Consider the following 20,097-nt stretch of genomic DNA (forward strand, 5'->3'; position numbering starts at 1 on the left):
TTTTATATAAAAATGAATTCTAATATTCAACTTCACTATTGCTATTTTCTTCTTTCCGAAAGTAAGAAGAAAGCAAGTTATATAGGGTATTCTGTAAATCCTTGCAGAAGACTCAGACAACACAACGGGGAAATAAAAAAAGGGGCGAAAAAAACAAAAAGTGGAGTTCCATGGAATCTTGGAATTTGTGTAGGAGGGTTTCCAGACAGAGTCTCAGCACTTAGGTTTGAATGGGCGTGGCAACATCCAAATATTTGTAAAATTACTAGAGACAATATAGAGTCTTGGAAAATCGTAAAAGCAAAGAGAACGCCAGATAACAAACGAATACTTAACAAGAGGCAATGGAGCATTCAACAACGAGTTAGTATTTTACTTTGTATGACAACTTTAGAACCATGGAAGAACATGAATCTGACGGTTTTTGTTTTCAATGACGAGCTAGAGAATACAATTAAGGAAATTACAGAGGGTATTAAAAAGATTAAGGTTTCTTCTAGATTCACAAGCCCTAATATTTTAAATAAAGACTATCTTCTAATGTTTTTATATTTTGGAGAAGATTCCTTTTACGAAAAAGGAATTAAATTTCTTAGATGCAACTACGAAACCTTTAAGGAGTTCCAAAAACCATCATTTGATTGTGATTCTGACTCTAATATTGAAGATAACTCCAATGTGTTTAATCCAGAAGAAACTACTCTTGAAAATTTATTTTTGATTAAATGCTCTCTTTGCCAGAAAGGCATTGATAGTGGAAGAATTTATCTGGAATTTCCCTGCTGTGCAGAAATGACTGTTCATCTTTCATGTATTCAAGTTTGGGGAGAATCGAACAACCATTTAGAGACAGTTATTGATGATTTGTTTCCATTGAAGGAACTTGCTGCTCCTTTAGTTCCCCTTTTTATTTCTTGTCCGTGTTGTTTTAAAGCCTTCGATTGGGAGGAAATAAAAAAAAATCATATTAGAACCAAAGATATTCCTGCTAAAAGCCGTGAGCCAGCAGAGGATTTTCTTGTATCAAACGAAACCAGTGAGAAAGAAAACTATAATTTAGAAGAAAATTCTCAAAATGGAATTTTTGAAGAAAATTATTTAGAAATGGATATTGAGAAACGCGAAAATAGAATTTCTGAAATGCATGAAACCAGACCAAAAAGAGACAACCTTTTTTCAGATGATGAATTTTCAGAAATTTCACAAAAATGTGAATTTATTGATCTAACTGTTGACTCGGATTAACCGAGAGGAGCATAATTCTACCATATTCCTGGCCCTACAGAATAATATTCTAATGCTAATATATTGGAGTCACTATATATATGATTATTTTTAACCAATATTTGTTATATAACTCAAATTTCTTTTTGATTTGTGTCATCCAAACAAAATGAAGGATATCTAACACTTTCTTCACTTGTATCTGATTCGCTTCTTTGTGAATCATACCCATCTCTTGAATTAGCAAAATATACGTGCCCATCCTCTAATTTAGGATTTGAAAATACATAGTTGGAAGTATTTAGTTCGCTTTTAATGTTGTTTTGACCAATTTTTCCAAGTAGAAAAGTCTTAATTCCACTGATTGAATCTAATTTTGACAAACTGAGACTTTCCTCGAGGTTCCAAAATCTGTTTGATAAACTACTTAAAAATCCCGTTCTTGTATGATAGTGTGTAAGGTCTGCTGAAAATTCCCTACCTAATTCATCATTGAATATTTCGTTTTCAGTGCAAACTTTTACATTCGTATTCGAAGGCTCATTTGAATTGATATTATTTTCATCTTTCACCGTGGTATTCTGATTTCCTTGCAATTCGCAATCATTGTTATCCTCAAATGTTATGCTTTCTACAGATGAAAGACTACTATTCATACTAATTATTGATTTACTACAAGTATCCAAATATTCATCAAAATGAGAACTGCAATTAGATCTAAAGTTTGTTTCTTTTGCAATTTTATTCGATTCTCCTTTATCAGTTTCAGAAAAGGATTCCAAATCCAAAAACTCAGATGAGTTGTACATTGACTCTTTTGATTTAAATCTAATAATTGTGCCTGTTTGAGGGAAACTTGAATCTTTCATATTTATTACCTTACTTTCACCCTGGGGTTTTAGTTTCTCAAAAAAATCTGTTTCTTCCATTTCCCCAATCTTTTCCTGAAAGCTTACCACAGAATCTTTTAAGCTACTCATTCTCCGATATTGTAATTTCGATGCTCTCCATTAAGAAGAAACAATTCAATTTAAAGGGTATACTAAAAAAATACTCCGCTCTCAGAATATATTAATAGATCAAGTATAATTACTCATTCTTTGTTAATTTACCCACCTAATATTTGCTTTATTATCTATTTCAAAAAAAAAGTCATTTAGTACACGGGAATTAGGCGCCACCATGTGAAATTAAGTGTTACAGTAATAGTGCAACGGCAAGTAAAAAAAAAAATTAAATTAAATATTCCAAAGAATTATGTATATTTCAAAGAAATGAATATATGTTTAATCTTAAACATTAATTTTACTATTCACGAATAAATACGAATAGCTCTGTGGATTTCTTTGATGTTTATGTGCCCAAAAGATTTGACTAGAATTTTTAATTTTGTGCTTAGCTTCACACTGAAGGAAATTGTGTCATATAATTATAAGTGTCTTAATTGATTATATTAAATTTCAGGTTTTTCGATAAGGCAAGAAAATACTCTAATTCTTGAGTCACCTAATTAAAAAAACAGCATAATAACCGACTAATTTTATATAAAACCTAGCGATTATACGTAATCTCACATGTTAAAGATAATTTTTAACTATTGTCCTTATTAATATGCTATTTCGGTTTCAAAAAGTTAGAAATACCGACAATTAAGGCGCCTACGACCTTTAGTATTTTGTGAAGAGATCAAAGAGAAAAAGTAACAAAATAATTAAGAAAAGTTTAGATTTGAATGGTTATGGGAACTGAGAGTTTAACCATGTACGAAAATCGCAGCTTTCAAAAAGATTACAAAATAGTTTTTGGATCAACATCGGAAAGCAGGAGAATGGTTTTCTCCAAAGCAAATATAAAGTTGTCAGAGTTTGTATCAGCAGATATAGATGAGAGAGTCGTCACAGATGATGACCCTAATAGGTTGGTTATAAAGTTATCCGAGGCTAAAATGGATGCGGTTCTTGAGAAGCTTCCTTACAAAAACGGAGAGGACAAAGTTATAGTAATTTGTGCCGACACAGTTGCGTTAAAGGACGGCGAGGTGAGAAACAAGCCAAGAGATGATGACGAGAGACTCAGATATTTAAGGTCTTACAGTGAAAGCTATGCAGATTGCATAACAGGAGTAACCGTATATAATTATTTCACAGGAAGGAAGCTATCTAATGTAACAGTTTCAAGAGTGTACTATAAAAAAATGCCTGAAGAAGCAATTCAACAAATTTTCAAAAATTCTGAGATAATTAAATACTCATGTGGTGCACTTGCAATCGATTGCCCATTCATGGGAGAGTTTGTTGATGAGATTCAGGGAGATATTGATAATATTATGGGAATATCAGTTTGCAATACTGTCGAGTTGATGGAAAAGTCGATTGCTCTGGGTGTAGTAAATTGAAGTGTATCTAAGCATTGACTAGAATATCACATAATTATAAGCCTTAATTCATTGAGTTAAATTCAGACCTTAGTTGTTTTGCTTCATTTAATAGCCATGTTATCTAAAATACATTAGTAGGAAAATATACGAGTATAAAAACACTTACCTGGTGTTTTCTCTTCTGGTTAAAGGATTGTCTAAGCTCTTTATCTCCGTTCATTTTTTTCACTCTTGACAGATTGTCCGAGAATCTGACTTCCTGAGTTGATTTCTTGAGTTTATCTACATCTAGTGTTTTAACATTCTCAATAGATGAAATTTCAAGGAACTCATTCAAATATTTATTCTTTTTCCTTTTTTTTTCTTTTTTTTGTACCCCAATCTTTGATGAAATTTGTTTGTGTAAATCAGGCTTTGTACACGTTTCAGGAGTGATTTGCTCAACTTGATCTTTTTTTTGAATATTGCCTTCGGAGCAAACAATGATATTGTCGCTCTTTCCACTCGAAAATTGACCCGAATTCAAAGCGATATTTGATTTGAACTCGCCAAACACTTCTTTATGCACATTCGAGGGCTCCAAAGCAGTGCAATTATCATCAGAGTCGGAAAGGTAGCCATGAAAAAATGAACTCATAAAAAAATATAATTAAGAGGCGCCACATTGTAGAAATTAGAATGTAAAAGTTAAATAATTAAACAATGCAAAAAATAAAAAAAGGAATAACACGAGTTTAAGTTGATTAAGTATTTATCCACATTTTCCGCCGCCACATCCTCCAGAAGAAACAAATGATTCTCCTGACCTTCTTGTAACTTCTAAAATGCCAAATACCTCAGCATCAGTTGGATGAATCCCAATCATATCATCAAAGTCTTTTTTGGTGGTTCCGAGTTTTACTGCAAGTGAAAATCCTTGAGTAACTTCGCCGGCATTGGGTCCAACAAAATGGAACCCAACAACTTTCTCGCCCTGACTCTTAACTACAACAAGCTTTGCTAAGCAGTTCGGAGGAAGCGCAAAATCCATATCATTTTCACGGAGATGCTCAGGTTTTTCTCTATGTGCAGCGGCAATTTCGAGAGTGCTGAATTCAGAAAGGTACTCCTCGATATCGTCTTCTCCGTATTTAGCAATTGCAGCTTCAGATGAAAGGCCAACATGCCCATATTCAATAGGTGTAAACACAGTAGTAGGGATAAATTCATAGTCAATAAATTCGTTTGAATCAGCAAAAAGTCTCCTTGATAAAAAGGTCCCAGCCTTAATTGCGACAGGTGTTAGTTCTGGTCTTCCCTCTACAATATCTCCTACTGCAAATATGCTTGGAACAGAAGTAGCATCCTTGGGAGCAATGATCTTACCAGATTCCGAAGTTTCTACTCCAATTGCCTCCAAGTTAAGCCCTTTTATATCAGGGTTGCGACCTGTTGCATATAAAACGGTATTAAACTCTTCAACTGAACCATCACTAAAAGATACTTTGATGTTCTCATTTACCTTTTCAATGCTAATCGGCACAACTCCAACAAGGAACTTAGTTCCTGTTGCCTTCATGTATTCAACAATTTTCTCAGCGCACTGTCTGTCAAATCCTCTTAAGGGAATCGATCTCATTGCAACTGTTGTATCGAAACCTAGCTCAGTTAGGAATCCCGCTGTCTCTAATCCAATATAAGATGCTCCGATTACCAGAGTTTTCCCTGGACTTTTAGAAAGAAAGAATATGTCGTCAGAGGTAATTGCATATTGGATGGCTCCCGGAACGGTTTCTGGGATGCTAGGTCGACCTCCTGTTGCCAGTAAGATATATCTGGAAGTAATTGTTTTCTTCTGACCATTGTCTTCATATTCAACAGAGTGGGCATCAACTAACTTTGCTAGTGCGTTGATGTATTCAACATTTTTTATACGTAGTCCTGTACGATAGCTAAAATTAAGCATTCTTATGTGATTTCGCAAAGTCTCTACCAATTTTCCCCATTCAAAGCTAGAACTTGTTTTGTGTCCAAACATTTGAGCGTCATGATGAATGCTACTAGCTATCAATGCTGAATAGTGCATAAGCTTCTTTGGTACGCATCCAACGTTCACGCATGTTCCTCCTAATCCCCACTTTGTTCCTTGGGTAGAAGGCTTTACATAATCAAATAATACAACCTTCTTACCGTACTTTGCTGCCTCTTTTGCAGCAGCCATTCCACCAGAACCTCCACCAATTACAATCAAGTCATACATAAATGTTAGATCAGCCATAACCATTTTTGCTTTTTTCATTAATATTATTAACAATATAGTGAACAGAATATAATTCATAACAGTAGCAAGAGAAAATCATAGAATGTGGCGGCGCCAAACATTTAAGATACTAAAGATTTTGCACAATAGCGTAAATATCAGGAACGTAAATAAAGATATCTATGAAAGTAACTGTAAACAAATAAAGCAATTAGATTAACTCATAATTTCTGAGTTAAAAATTCGAATCTTTAGTAAACGAACTAGCCTATTTCCAAGAACGAATTTATAAAAAATTTGTTAAAATACACACAAAAATATAAGATCAAAAGATTATTTTCTCACTTTTTCCTCGCTCAATATTCGTGTATTTTTTGGTTTTAATATTTTTTTTTGTACATTAATTATCAACTCCTTTTTAACATATTGGCGCCTAACTTTAAATTCTTAAGTAATAAATAGGCGAGTTTAATAATAAGGAAGGGCAGCTGTATTAATGTATTATTCACTCTATATAAACAACAAAAATGGAAGCCTGATATATCAAAGGGTAAGGGTTGCTTTGCGTTGTTTAACTAAAAAATATTGTGTGGTGTTGCATTTTTGCTAGGACTTTTCTGACATTCCTTTGACGGCAAACGACAGAATTAGATTAGCTTCCACATTTCATGGGCTTTGCACCATTGCGAGGCAGATTTCTCCAATTAAAACAAAGAGATCTGATGAGTATATTCAGAACTCAAATGGAATTAGTTCAATTTCTGCCGAATTATTCAGATTGGAGTGCTTTGAGACTCTAACAGGTAAGAAATGACACTGTTCTTTGGCTTGTATGTATATAAAATACAATTAAATTAAATTTTTAATATCAATTTAGGTCTAAGGTTCTTTTTAATAGCTAGCAAAGACGCTCAGGGACTAAATGAGCTACTACATAAAGTTTATCAAGGATACACCGACTACGTATTAAAGAACCCATTTCATGACCTAGATATGCCAATTAGAAGTATTTTGTTTGATAAAGAGATTGATAGAATATTTTCGAATTAATGTGTATAAATAACTAATATATACACATTGCTGGACCTCAATTATAAGAGAATCATCGGAATAACATATAATGGTAAAGCGCTTTCAACAAAAAAGAGCACAAAAGTTATAATCCTTTATTTCTATTGATTATACATGAAACAATATTCTTGGTAGTTTTCCTTGAGTATTTCTAATATAAATTTTTAATTTAGCATGACATTGTCTCGATTTCGCGCCAATCCAAATGTTGTTTTTTTTTACCGGTTTTAATTGTCGCATGCAGATATACCGGTATTACACCTAAAATTATTTTAATTATTTGGTCAAGAAGAGCAGGCCAAAGGAATTAAAAGTTCTGGTTTTTATTTTTAATTGAGGAGTTGGAAGATGATGAAATACCCAGATGGAAATTATATAACAGCGATTAATACGGTTGGAGAAAGGTCAAAACTAGTGAATGAAGTTTCAATGAATATAGTGAATCCCAATGTTTCTGGAAGAATGGCTGAGAAACAAACAAGAGTTGTTCAGATTGACAATTCAAGAGTAACCGGTGTAGGAATGGAGCCCGAGATGAAATCTGAATTAGAATGTAATGGAGGCTACAGGTCTGCTAAATGTACAAATATAGCCGAAGGTAAAAATCAGGTGAAGAGAGAAGTTACACAGAATAAACCAGTAGAGAGAATGGGACCAAATAATACAGATTTCAGAAACAGCAAGTCAACTTCTACTACAGCGTCATCTCTTTCAAGCTCTTCTCTTTCTCACCCTCATAACAAATGGAGCATACCTTCAAGATATCAAGTAAGGCACTTAATTGGTACAGGTTCTTATGGTCATGTATGCGAGGCATATGACAGCAAAGAAAACCGTTTAGTAGCAATTAAGAAGATTCATAGGGTTTTTGAGGATTTGGTGGATTGCAAACGGATTTTGAGAGAGATTGCTATATTAAGTAGGTTGAACCATGACCATATAGTAAAAATTTTGGATATATGTGTTCCAGAAGATACTGAGCACTTTGATGAAATTTACTTGGTACTGGAAATTGCTGATAGCGATTTCAAAAAATTGTTTAGAACGCCAGTATATCTATCAGAATTACACGTAAAAACTCTATTATATAATCTCTTGGTTGGACTTAAATATATCCACTCAGCAGGAATTTATCACAGAGATTTAAAGCCAGCAAATTGTTTAGTTAATCAAGACTGTGGAGTGAAGATTTGTGACTTTGGATTAGCCAGAACAGTTAAAAGACCTATAGATGCGGTAAATTGTAACTCCAATGTAGCTAATAATTCAGTGGCTAATAGAAAATCTGCACTGGGAGACACTAGCATTAAAAGTGACAACTCCCAGGATAGCGAAGGATTTAAACAAGGAGGGAGATTTTTGAAACGCCAACTCACTGGACATGTTGTAACAAGATGGTACCGTGCTCCTGAACTCATTTTATTGCAGGAGAATTATACTGAAGCTATTGATATGTGGAGTGTTGGATGTATTTTTGCTGAGCTCCTTAACATGCTCAAGGAAAATGTGGCATATTATAGTGATAGAAGCCCACTATTTCCGGGAAGCAGCTGCTTCCCACTTTCACCTGATAATAAACAACAAAGTGAAGATTATCGTTTTAAAATTAGAGGAAATAGAGATCAACTAAACATGATTTTCAATGTATTGGGATCCCCATTAGACGAGGACATTGAAGTTCTAGAAAAAGATGATGCAAAAAGATATATTCGTATTTTCAGTAAGAGAACTGGAATTGACTTACAAACGAGGTTCCCAGGTGCTTCAAGCCAATCAATTGATTTACTCAAGAAGATGTTGGTTTTTAATCCAAATAAGAGAATTACAGTCGATGAAGCTTTGAGCCACTCACTCTTTAAAAATATAAGAAATGAGATGCTTGAAATTATATCTCATGAAAAAGTAACACTTCCCTTTGATGATTGGAGCTCTATGACAGAGCGAGAACTAAGATATTTCTTTTTAAAGGAGATACAAAGATTTTCTCCTGACTTGGTAATTCCAGATTCTATTAAAATGGATCTTGACTAACCAAGTTAGACTCAAACGGATGGTTCAGTACCAGAATCTGAAATATGTAGGCTCAGATGATTTTTTATATTCTATAATGCTATTATAATTTGCAAGCATCTATCTGTGTATATGTGTATGCACTAGTATACATATGTATTATTTTGGATGACATTTTTTTTTCTAATTATTACCTCCAAATTACTGTAAAGTAATTCTCAAAATTGTAATTTTATTATTTAACTTTATTTGGAAATTAACAAGCGCTCTTAGGAGATTAATGACTAATTTGAGTAATCTTTTAATTAGTAAAAAATGGGATTTAAGAAATTTTATGGAAAAAAGATAACAATTCCGCCCCTAGAATTTTTAATTGACTTTAAAATTATAAATAAGTATTTTTCTAATTTTAAATTTCCTTTAATTTTAAGATTAATAAATAGATTCTGTAATTTTTCAGTGACATTGTTTATACGCAAATCCGAGGATGTGTAAGGGTAGCTAAAAATGATTAAATTATTATAAAGGAGGGATAGAGCTGAGTAAAAAAAAAATTATTGGGAAAAAGTTAGTAAACAGTTAGATTTCAGATGGAAATAGCAGTGATAGTCATCTTGATGAATAAGTTCAAATGAGAGAAGGCAGAAATGATCAAAACTTGAACTTTATTAATTCAAGAGAACATAATAGAGACAAAGATGCCGTTATGGAACAAAGAAGAGAGATGCAAAAAGAGATTGAAATGGAGAGGGAATACTTTAGGGGGGCCGAGAGGAGTTGCGAAGAATTTAAAAGTGTGAGGGATCGGAAAAATGATTCAAATGAGAAAGGAAGAAAGGTTTCAGTGAAAAAAGTTGGAGTTTTTCTAAGGCAACTTGCAAATGTCCAGCCTGACATTGTTGATTTTGTTGCAACTAGATTTGGAGTTTTGGGCGGAATAATATATGAGAAGCCTTGGTACTTTATTTTGGGTTCAGTTTTGTTAACATTAGTATGTTCTATAGGGTTTATCCCAGGAATTCCAAGGTGGGTGGACTCTGCTGAGCAGCTTTATTCCCTTCCTTATAGTTTGGCAAGAGATCATGGGAAACTACATGACCAATTATTTAGTAATACAAAAAGTAGATCACAGCTGATAGTGATTACTTCACAAACTCCTGGAGAAAATGTTTTCACTTGGGAGTTTTTAGAAATTGTGTCTCAAGTGAATAAGTTAATTAGAGGAGAAGCTTTGGATGCTGTGGGAGGAAGGAGAGTTGGAGTCAAAATAGGCCCAAGCTCAAGTGGAGATAAGAATTTGGATGGAGAGCATTCTGAAGATGGAAATTCGAAATCTAGGAAGAGAGAAGAGTACCTTTCTGATACTAAGGATGATAAATACGGTAGTAATGAAGTTGATCCATTTAGACTTTCTCATGAAACATTTCTGACTTATAACAATATCTGCACAATGACACCATTTGGAACTTGCTCAGTTCAAAATGTAATTGAAGCAGGAGCCTTGGAAATGAAAGAAGTTTTGGGAGATGAGGACCCTGAATTATATATGTTAGATGGATTTGTATTTAATTTGAGAAAACAGGCATTTCTTCCTGATTACATTTTAGGGAAAATGAAGACAAAGCCCTGTGTGAGAACTCTTCCAACAGATCTTATTTCAAAGATTTTATCACCAGAAAAATACTCGAGTTCTTCAAAAGGTCCTGGATTTTCTGATGCTAGGATTGATTGCATTATAGGAGCTAAAGCTTTTCTGATGGTTTATGATATTTTTGATGATGGTACTCCTGAGAACTTGTCAAGAAATCTTCTTTGGGAGCAATCTCTTGTAAGTATATTAAAAGACAATAGAGACTGGGGCCGTGCAAGAATTTCATTTAGTGCATTTCGTAGTAGAGACGATGAGCTAAAGGCATCTACATCAGAAAACTCAGATATTTTATTGGTAGGACTCACCTTCACACTACTATTCTTCTATGTAGGGGTGGCTAACTTCAGTTTTGATTTATACAAAATGAAAACTTATAGTGGATTGGCAGGACTTTTTGCAGCGCTTCTTGGTTTGGCTTCGGGAATGGGGCTAATGTCTATATTAGGGGTTTCTTTTGTCCCGACAGTCTTGGTAACTCCGTTTCTAATTATGGGAGCTGCTGTGAATTATTTGTTTGTAATAGTAAACGCTTATTCAACAGGGTATACAATCCCCAGTACAAAAGAGAGATGCAGGTTAGCTTTACAAGACAGTGTAATTGGAATTACAATAACTATGTGCACTGGATTGGTTTCCTTCTCAATTGGAGCAGTGGGAGAGCCGTATCTTTCAATTCGAAACTTCTGTCTCTTTTCTGCAGCCTCCATAATATTCACCTATTTATATGTATTTTTTTTTATGTTTCCGGTACTTTGTTTAGATGCAAAAAGAGAAGTATCCAGAAGAGTACATTTTTTTGGACTTCCAAAGCTAACTTCAAACGATATTAAGGCTACTAGGGATTTAAATCTTGGTAGATCTATTCCCGTTGATAATATTAGTTCCTTTGCTGTTGTTAGCTATAATCTTTCAAGAGCTTTAAGGGAATATAATATACAGCTATACCCATTTGGGGAATATGATAAGGGGGAGAACGAGCAAGGGTTTTTTGATGTAGAGCAAGATAGCGATACAAAGCTCGACTTTTCTAGTATTCAAGATAAGAAAATGGGTTTTCATATAGAGCAAGGAAACGGAACAGTAGTCTGTAATAAAATGAGTTTTTTTACCAGGCTCAGGAAAAGACTTTTCCATATACCAATTTTGGCTAAATACGAATGCAGTGATAGAAAAGTTACTTCAGAAAGTACTATACCTTCTTTTAATCAACTTAGGCATGAAATGAGATTATCGGACTTTGATCTTGTTAGTCGTGAGTTGGATCCAAACATCCTGGAGACGATCAAAAATAATAATCAAATAATTCAGAAGAAAGACCATTCAAACAATCTACAAATATTACAAAATATTAGCATTGAAAAGCTAGAGAAAGAGTATGACTTAAATCATGTTGATGATCTTCTACAGATATTATTAGCAGAGCCTTTAGGAAATGTTGGAAGGACAACAAGAAGAGTAATGTTGCATTATGTTGGACCAATCATGGCAACTCCTATTGTAAAAATTATTGTAATTATTATATGGCTTGGATTCCTTGGGGTATCAATATATGGTTTTACAAAGATGGAAAGTGGCTTAGATCTAAGAGATTTATCTCCTCCATCTAGCTATCTCCAAGCTTTTGATCAGGACTTCACCAGGTATTTCAGTGAATACGATCTTCCTACTGATGTTTACTTCCCAGAAAAGTTGGAATGGTGGAGAAGGGCAGTTCAAGATAGAATTTTTGACTTTGTGGAAAGGCTTGAGAGATTAGAATCTACACAAAGAGTGATTGATCCATTATACAGCTTAATGAAAAATCCAGAATTAGCAACAGCACTTAGGAGTGGAAACAGAAAATTATTTCAGGAAACTCTCTATTATGAGCTATATAGCAACCCTGAAAGTAACTACAAACAGTTTTCTTTTGATTTTGTCTGGAAAGAAAGAGAATTAGTGACCTACAGAATAAAATTGTTGGCAAAAGGAATGCCAACTTCTCAACAGAAGGCTGATTGGATGACTTCAATTAGGAAGCTATGTGATGATGAAGAAAAAAGAGAGAAAATCCCATTTAAAGTTGTTGCTTACAACTACATGATGTTATTCTATGAGAGTGATCTTAGCATTCTTACTGAATGTTTTTCAAATATGTTAAGTTGTGGAATTGCAATCGAGCTTATAACTTTAATGTTAATTCCGGAACTAATGTCTGGTCTTTTTGTTATTATTCTAATGGCATGTATCGATATTGGTTTATTTGGATTCATGTATTATTGGAATGTGAAACTCAACATGGTCAGTATGATCAACTTGTTACTATCTATGGGGTTTGCAGTAGACTATTCCACATTAATGACACATACATTTTCTCATTGCTACGGCAAAACTCGAAACCATAGAATGATTGAATCATTGGGACTTATGGGTGCACCTGTATGCCATGGAGCAATGTCAACTTTTCTTGGGGTAGTCGTTCTTTCAGGAAGTTCATCATATATTTTCACTGTATTTTTTAAGATGATGGTCATGGTAGTTGGGTTTGGAATCTTCCATGGAGCTGTTGTTTTACCTATTTTGCTCTCACTAGTTGGTAGAATGCCTAGTCATTCTTCAAATATACTCTATCAAGTTATTGAATGGATACAAAATAGTCATTCATATTCTCCAAATTCTATTTCTAAAGGAAATCTTCCAATGATAAAAGCACCACCAGAATCTAGTATCGAATTAGACGAACAAATGATTTCAGCTGATCTAAGCCTTGAAAAAAATGTAATACCAAGTAGTACAGTTGACTTTTTAAAAGTCTCAAAAAATTCCAAATTACAATATTAGCTTTAGAGTTTATCTCGAACTAAAATACTATTATATAGTTTATTTCATATTTGCTTTTTAAATTTCTGCCTAATTAAATGGGAGTTAAAAAAATAGTTTTTCTGTTTAATTTTAATTATTCAATATTAATATACTAGTGTAATAATATAATTTGAGTAAAATAAATATGAGATATATATTACTACTCATGGCACTTTAATAGTAATATAATAAGTTAAATAATCGTAGCAATTGATAATCTAATCAAAAATTCAAAATCTATTTCAACTTGGTGGTGCTCTATTGATTGTTGATAATATTACAACTTAATCAGAACAAATAGGATTAATTAAGTTTAAACAGACTTAGTGTATTTGGAGTTATATATTTATCATAATTCTACATTATTATCATCAAATTCTTAAACTCTTTTACAAAATTTCTCAACTGAATAATATTTTGAAAGAAATTAAATGAAAATTATTATAAAATAGTTAGAAGTCATTTATAACCGATACTCTGGATATCTTAATATGTTTAATCAGTATAAATCTCAATTATTTTTTCCCTTTACAGATAAACATTTAGCCACTTTCATTTTATTCAAATAAAAATTAATGGAATACTGTTAATTTAATCTCTTAAAGTATAGGCCTATTTTCTTGAAGAGATTCATTTTTTAATATTCTCATATAATTAGATTTAGCCAACAAGATGAGATGAGTTATTTAAACAAATATTTATAGTATATATTTATTTGCTATTTGTTTAATAGTTTTGAAAAAAAAATCTAATTCAGATTTCTTCCCAATACTTTAAATTAAATATGATTGCATCAAGTATAGCTACTCCATCCTATCAATTTTTTTTTCAGATTTCGATATCTATAGAATGAAACGTAAACAATTTGCAGTAAATACCTTGCAATATTGAATAACATAATATACAATATTATTAGGAAAATATGGCTAAGATCATTTAGTCAAAACATAATCATAAAAAAGCGAATAAAAGTGTGCCAAAATAAGAAAAATAGTGATAATATATTCAGATAGACTTTAGATTATACGCATACGTGAACTACAATGTGTTTCTTGAAAAACCTTTTCAAAGTAAAAATACTAAAGGCATTTGAGTAATCGTTTACACTAATTATTAAATAGTTATTGCACGAATATTAAATCAGAACTCAATTTAAGAATATACAAAAAACAAAATTCAAACAAAATATAATACTTGTTTGAGAACTGTTATTTTTTGAAGTGATTAACTCTGAATCCGGCATAGACATTTATTACACAAAAGTTAACAAAACAAAATCAAGGCTAGAACTAGAAAACTAAGACATTTTTAGTTGACTTGGTCTTTCTTTCCTTTATTTCGTTTCCCAATTAGTTAGAAATATCTTCATTCGAAAAAACAATCACAGGATTTAAATTTGGAAAACATAATTAGAAATAATTTATCTAGTTAAACATAACAATACATATACCAACATGTATACATAAATATTAATATATATGTTTATTTATATATTAATAACTTGTTCAATAAGCTGATATACATTATTAACTTTATTGATTACCAAAATTTGTGTAAAAAAAATTTAATTTTCTCCTCTTAATCTCTGGTATACATTTTTTATTCTCTTGGAAATGGATTTTTCACTCTTTTTACCTGGAAAATCTCCATAAGTACCAACTACAATAGAAGGGATAATAAATGAATCCAATTCTTTGTTGATATTACTAGAAATCCTGACAAGACTTTCATCGAAAGTCAGTTTTTTGCCCCAAGGAGCATTGGTTATAATTTTGAGCCCATTTTCAGTTCTAAAAATTCCCTTTTGAACATCATAATATGAACCATCTGATCTAAAAACTGTGAATGACTGTTTATCGTATGAGTAAGAGAAATTTTCCGGCAAAAACAAAGACATATAGTTATCATCAACAATGAAAAGAAGGGCTGTAGGAGTCCCATCTTCTTGTATATTTGAAAAAGCAGCTTCACTTGATTTTGAAACGTTAGACTTCAGTAGTTTAATGAGTTCTACATAATTTTTGTTTGAAGGAAAAATAGTAGAAGTAATTGGATTCCAACCAGCTGGAGGTTCTAGTGGCTTGAAACACCTAATCGACTCTGGGGAGAATTTGAAATTAAGAATATTATTTTCAAGAAATATATGCGCTCCCCATGGGCACTCAGTTGAAATTATATCACCAGTGCTTTTTCTGAGTTCTAATTCATTTAAACAAAATATATCATTTCCAGATTCAATAAAAACTGTTCCAGAGTTACCAATCACATCACCAACGAAGTGTTTTTCAATTGAAATCAGTATGAAATTTTTTGATTCAATTTCGTAAAAAACTAAGTGAGAATTTCTCCCATAGATTGGAATTTCAAAAGTTCCTGAATATACACGCTTCTGAAATTTATTATTTAGACTGGTTGCTACAATTGTGAGAGGGCCAAACCCATGTCTATTTAAAATAGGAAGAAAATCAATTACATTCTTTTCTGCACTATTAAGGCTTAAGGAGGGCTGATCACTTTCTATTGTAATAGACTCACTTGAAGCAAAGCTAGAATCTTTATATTGCATCCCGCAGAACTCTTATTCACCTTAATATTTTATTATGAACAAAATTCACAGTTAATCATAAATATTTATAACAGAAATAGATTTAGTATAAATCTCAGAATTTAATTAATTACAATAACTTTTTAAATGCTGAAAAGATACAATATACTCATTAATATCTGAATAGTCGGCTAATAAATCCACTTATTATTTATTATACTAGACCGTTTCAATATCTGCCAAATAAATTTCTATTACAGTCACTATCAAATATTCTAAATTATTTGGCATTTTCAACGTATAAGTCTTATCAAAATTGTTTGCTGCATGCACATGCTGCTAACTTTATACATACGTCCTCAAATGTTTATATTTATAATACTCCAATTTTTTTATGATTGAGTTCTTCAATTTCTCTTTTTGAGAATCTCCTCTTGACTTTTATTTCCTATGTAATACATTTTCAGATTACTAGATTTTTTGGCGGGTGTTTCATGCATTATGACCAAGTTTTTTGGCGTATGAATACGTGCAGAAAAGAAAGAGAATCAGAGGGCTAACAGTATTTTTGTCTAGATAGATAGAAGAGGTATTATTTTAGATATTATAGTTGCCGAAGTGAGTTTAGTATAGTTATAAATAAGTATATTTATTTACTGTATAATAATTACTATTGTAATTATTTATACTTGGTGAGAATTACCAAGAATACAACAGTAGAGTTCTATATGAGAGTTTTATATAATAAAGTATTTTTGTTTGGAATACTTTTTTGAAAGAGTTTGATTTGATTTTTTCTTTATCTGTTTGTATTATCCTGGTTAGTATAACTTATTCAGAATTGAACAGGAGTCGAGAATCCCAAAGATTTGTGGAGCAGAAATATTGCTTTTTTTTCAAATAAGAATTGTTGAATTCTATTAGTTTGAAAAAGGAAAAATTAGTAGTCAGTCTTATTCATTTTAACTTTCTTAGTTGGAATTTAATCGATTTTAAATACCAAGTTTAATACTTTTGTTTCTGCATGCTAAATGTCTCAGGTACTCTAAGCAAAAGCGGGTCAGTGGTAGTCAAATAAATGTGGTTTTAAGAATGATTCTCCTACAAGATCTACAATAGAAAAGTACATTCTGGCAGATGATAGTGGCTGAGAGATTTATTGAACCATCCATATGCAATCTGTGGAATAATGAAAAATATTGATTTGTTAATCAGACTTTAAATGCCTAGTATATCAAAACTATTAAGGAAATTTACTTTGATTTAATTTGAATTAATTGAATAAAGTTATTTTTTAAAATTAATATATTTCAAGACTATCTGGCAATTATATAATGAAACAATATTATCAGGATAAATCGGAAGTTATTTATTAAAGATTTTGAAAACGTTTGGCAATTTTTTTGTTAATTTTAGGTAGATGAAAATCACCCAGGTAATTAATAAAAGATCAAGTTTTCAAAAAATATACATTTTTAGTAAATATATTCATTATCACGTTAATGCACCCATATAAATAAATCTAAAAGTATTAACTAATACTGATTATGCTTGGAGGTAATCCAAACAAGCTATTAAACAATTTAAGCATCCAAAAATTATTTTGAAAGCTTAGATAATGTTCGAGAAAATAGAAAGTTTGTTTAACTCACTGATTTATTAAGAATTAAGATATTAGATGTTTGAATCAGAATCATATTAATCAACTAGAAGCTTGGAATTTGAGGAAACTTAAAAGCTTTCTCTTTCTTTTTTTATTGCTTGTATTTAACTATATCACAGATAATTTTTGTAAGACAATTAAAAAAGTAAATAATACATGTAAAACTCGTCTATATCAATAGGAATAATCAATTGTCAATTTGGGAATAAATACAACTTTTCAAGTATCGAAGAGTAAACAATTTGTTCCAAGGTGAATGTCCAACAACTAAAATATCAATTGTTCAATAATATAAAATTACGATAATTGATGTTAAAAATTCTCAATTGCAATATTATGAAAGCAAAGTATCGAGGTTGATACAACTTTTAATATGTTGAAAATCTTTAAGATTATGGTCTATTCATAATAATGGGAAAAACTACATAATTAATCTACAAGCATATGCAAAGGACCATTTTTTAACTTAATCAGTGAATCAAGCCTAATAATATTTAGAACCTACGGCCTAAACAAAATGGTTCTTTAATCAAATTATTTTAGAATCACTGAAATTAAGCCTAGTACGTTAAAAACACACACATAAAGGCATATTCACACAGAGGTTCATTAATTTCAAATTTTAGTAAAAAAAGTGCAACTTAATGGTATTTTTTCAAAAAAATAAGTTTTAAAGAATAAAATTAACTCGAAGGCAAATAACTCAAACTATTACCATTTAAACATGCAATTACTTTATTATTAGATAAAGCTAAGGCGGGCACTTAATTATTTACATTATACCAGTATCGATTTTTTTTATAAGACTATTCAAGAAATACTAATTAACAATTAAAAACCTAATATTAATCAGCAAATTCTCTTTTTTTGAGGGTTCTATTGCGCAAGACTACTCTATCTTCTCTTAATCAATGCTCAAAAATGTTAAAAAATATGATTTATTTGTTTTTATTTCTAGCCTCACTCAACATCACCAATTTTGACATTAATAATCGTATTTTCGAGCTGTCTCTTCTCACTATTCAACTATCAGCTTCTTCCTCGACTCCAGAATCATTTCAACTTACGGATTTGTCCTTAGAAGACAGACACAGGCTTTGCATAGATGATCTCAACACAATGAAAGAGTCATTAGAAAAAGCTCTTGCGGATTATAATACATGCAAGGATGATGAAGCAGCACTGCAGTCTAAGTATGATATGAAGAGAAATGTTTGTCGACTCATGAAGGAAGATTATAAAAAATACTGTAGAGACAAACTTTTTAAATCTGCAGATTTTGATCGACAAACTTGTAGAAGTTTATTAGAGAATGTTAGAAGTTGCTTAGATGAGAAGAAGGGTTTAGGGAGGCAGTTAAAGGAAAAGTCAAAAGAGTGCAAACAGTTGAAAAAGAAAGTTGATGAGTATTCTAGTATATTTAGCCAAGTCGATCAGAAATGCTCCAAGTTGGAATCTGAAATATTACGTCATCGTTCTCAGACTGAACTTCGTCTTGTTGAGGATGAAGAAGTTATGGAGAAATCATTTTCAAGTCTTACTAGGAGTGATGCACAACTTTTATTTGAAATTGTTCGAGGAGTTCAAAGAGATTTGGAATATTGTCTTAAGGAACTAAATGAATTATCCGAAAGACTTGCCATGAAGGCTGACAACATTTATGAAACCTCAGAAGCAATTACGACTGCTTTAGGCAGTGCGATAAGTAAAAATATTGGTATTTCTGGAAAAAAAAAAGCTTCAAGTGGCTTACCAGCTCTCGAACAAAGATTAAAAACTCTAAAAGATCAGCAAAATGGTGTAAAGAAGCTTTTGCTTCAAAAAGAAAATGAATGTAGAAATTTGCAAACTAAACTAAGAAAGGCCCAGGAGAGACTTCGAAAGGCTGAAAGCCGACCTGAGACTCATGAACGTCGCCCAGAACGTTGCGGATGCTTTAGTCGATTTACTGGTTTTGTTACAAGAACATGCAGGAGATTGGCTGGTAGATTTAGAAGGGGCAACAATAATCGTGCTAGAAGAGCATCTACTAGGTTTTGATTTCGTTGCTTCATATGAACATTTTTTGTGGATGAGTTTTGATGTATTATCATTTGATTATAAAATTACTGAATCTTCACATTTGTATACTGTTACATATTTATGTAAACAAATTATCACTACTTGAAATTATTCTCTTTTTCAGAAACTGGCCAAATTTACATAATTTGATTGATTTCATTTAAGGTTGGATGTACTATGAATAACTGGTATAATACTGTTCCTAGACATGCTATTTGGTACAATTGATCTTTTGGCGTTAATTAATTATTCCTCAAATGATATATTATTTGTCAGCAATTTGTCTCTATACAAAAATAAATTTATAATATAGAGCCACAATTATATTTTAACAAATTACTGTACCTGATTTTGGCTGGAATGTTATCTGTTAATCAGAATTCTTTCATCTTTGAAAGCCCATTTGAAGCATTAC

At 31.8% G+C, this 20,097-nt stretch overlaps 10 protein-coding genes across 10 annotated transcripts; 6 read left to right on the top strand and 4 right to left on the bottom strand.

Moving 5' to 3' along the window:
• Window positions 1-12: 12 nt before the first annotated feature.
• Window positions 13-1,245, top strand: ELE39_003071 (holiday junction resolvase; the record flags this gene model as incomplete). The annotated part of the gene is made up of 1 exon (XM_067346245.1): window positions 13-1,245. One exon carries the CDS (start codon window positions 13-15, stop codon window positions 1,243-1,245), a length of 1,233 nt encoding a protein of 410 aa, XP_067200771.1.
• Window positions 1,246-1,358: 113 nt separating this feature from the next.
• Window positions 1,359-2,204, bottom strand: ELE39_003072 (uncharacterized protein; the record flags this gene model as incomplete). Its single annotated transcript, XM_067346246.1, has 1 exon — window positions 1,359-2,204. One exon carries the CDS (start codon window positions 2,202-2,204, stop codon window positions 1,359-1,361), a length of 846 nt encoding a protein of 281 aa, XP_067200772.1.
• A 779-nt stretch (window positions 2,205-2,983) lies between these two features.
• On the top strand, window positions 2,984-3,619 carry ELE39_003073 (Maf like; the record flags this gene model as incomplete). The annotated part of the gene is made up of 1 exon (XM_067346247.1): window positions 2,984-3,619. One exon carries the CDS (start codon window positions 2,984-2,986, stop codon window positions 3,617-3,619), a length of 636 nt encoding a protein of 211 aa, XP_067200773.1.
• A 103-nt stretch (window positions 3,620-3,722) lies between these two features.
• ELE39_003074 (uncharacterized protein) lies at window positions 3,723-4,238 on the bottom strand (the record flags this gene model as incomplete). Its single annotated transcript, XM_067346248.1, has 1 exon — window positions 3,723-4,238. One exon carries the CDS (start codon window positions 4,236-4,238, stop codon window positions 3,723-3,725), a length of 516 nt encoding a protein of 171 aa, XP_067200774.1.
• Window positions 4,239-4,352: 114 nt separating this feature from the next.
• On the bottom strand, window positions 4,353-5,918 carry ELE39_003075 (thioredoxin reductase; the record flags this gene model as incomplete). Its single annotated transcript, XM_067346249.1, has 1 exon — window positions 4,353-5,918. The coding sequence occupies one exon, from the start codon at window positions 5,916-5,918 to the stop codon at window positions 4,353-4,355; it is 1,566 nt and encodes a 521-aa protein (XP_067200775.1).
• Window positions 5,919-6,336: 418 nt separating this feature from the next.
• ELE39_003076 (sybindin-like family) lies at window positions 6,337-6,890 on the top strand (the record flags this gene model as incomplete). The annotated part of the gene is made up of 3 exons (XM_067346250.1): window positions 6,337-6,390; window positions 6,451-6,643; window positions 6,718-6,890. The coding sequence occupies 3 exons, from the start codon at window positions 6,337-6,339 to the stop codon at window positions 6,888-6,890; spliced, it is 420 nt and encodes a 139-aa protein (XP_067200776.1).
• A 369-nt stretch (window positions 6,891-7,259) lies between these two features.
• ELE39_003077 (mitogen-activated kinase 2) lies at window positions 7,260-8,942 on the top strand (the record flags this gene model as incomplete). Its single annotated transcript, XM_067346251.1, has 1 exon — window positions 7,260-8,942. The coding sequence occupies one exon, from the start codon at window positions 7,260-7,262 to the stop codon at window positions 8,940-8,942; it is 1,683 nt and encodes a 560-aa protein (XP_067200777.1).
• Window positions 8,943-9,552: 610 nt separating this feature from the next.
• On the top strand, window positions 9,553-13,392 carry ELE39_003078 (patched family; the record flags this gene model as incomplete). Its single annotated transcript, XM_067346252.1, has 1 exon — window positions 9,553-13,392. One exon carries the CDS (start codon window positions 9,553-9,555, stop codon window positions 13,390-13,392), a length of 3,840 nt encoding a protein of 1,279 aa, XP_067200778.1.
• Window positions 13,393-14,977: 1,585 nt separating this feature from the next.
• ELE39_003079 (uncharacterized protein) lies at window positions 14,978-15,979 on the bottom strand (the record flags this gene model as incomplete). Its single annotated transcript, XM_067346253.1, has 1 exon — window positions 14,978-15,979. One exon carries the CDS (start codon window positions 15,977-15,979, stop codon window positions 14,978-14,980), a length of 1,002 nt encoding a protein of 333 aa, XP_067200779.1.
• A 2,575-nt stretch (window positions 15,980-18,554) lies between these two features.
• On the top strand, window positions 18,555-19,661 carry ELE39_003081 (signal peptide containing protein; the record flags this gene model as incomplete). Its single annotated transcript, XM_067346255.1, has 1 exon — window positions 18,555-19,661. One exon carries the CDS (start codon window positions 18,555-18,557, stop codon window positions 19,659-19,661), a length of 1,107 nt encoding a protein of 368 aa, XP_067200781.1.
• Between the last annotated feature and the right edge of the window lie 436 nt (window positions 19,662-20,097).

Source organism: Cryptosporidium sp. chipmunk genotype I (genome assembly GCF_004936735.1).
Source record: "Cryptosporidium sp. chipmunk genotype I strain 37763 chromosome Unknown contig_4, whole genome shotgun sequence".
NCBI classification, from domain to species: Eukaryota; Apicomplexa; class Conoidasida; order Eucoccidiorida; family Cryptosporidiidae; genus Cryptosporidium; species Cryptosporidium sp. chipmunk genotype I.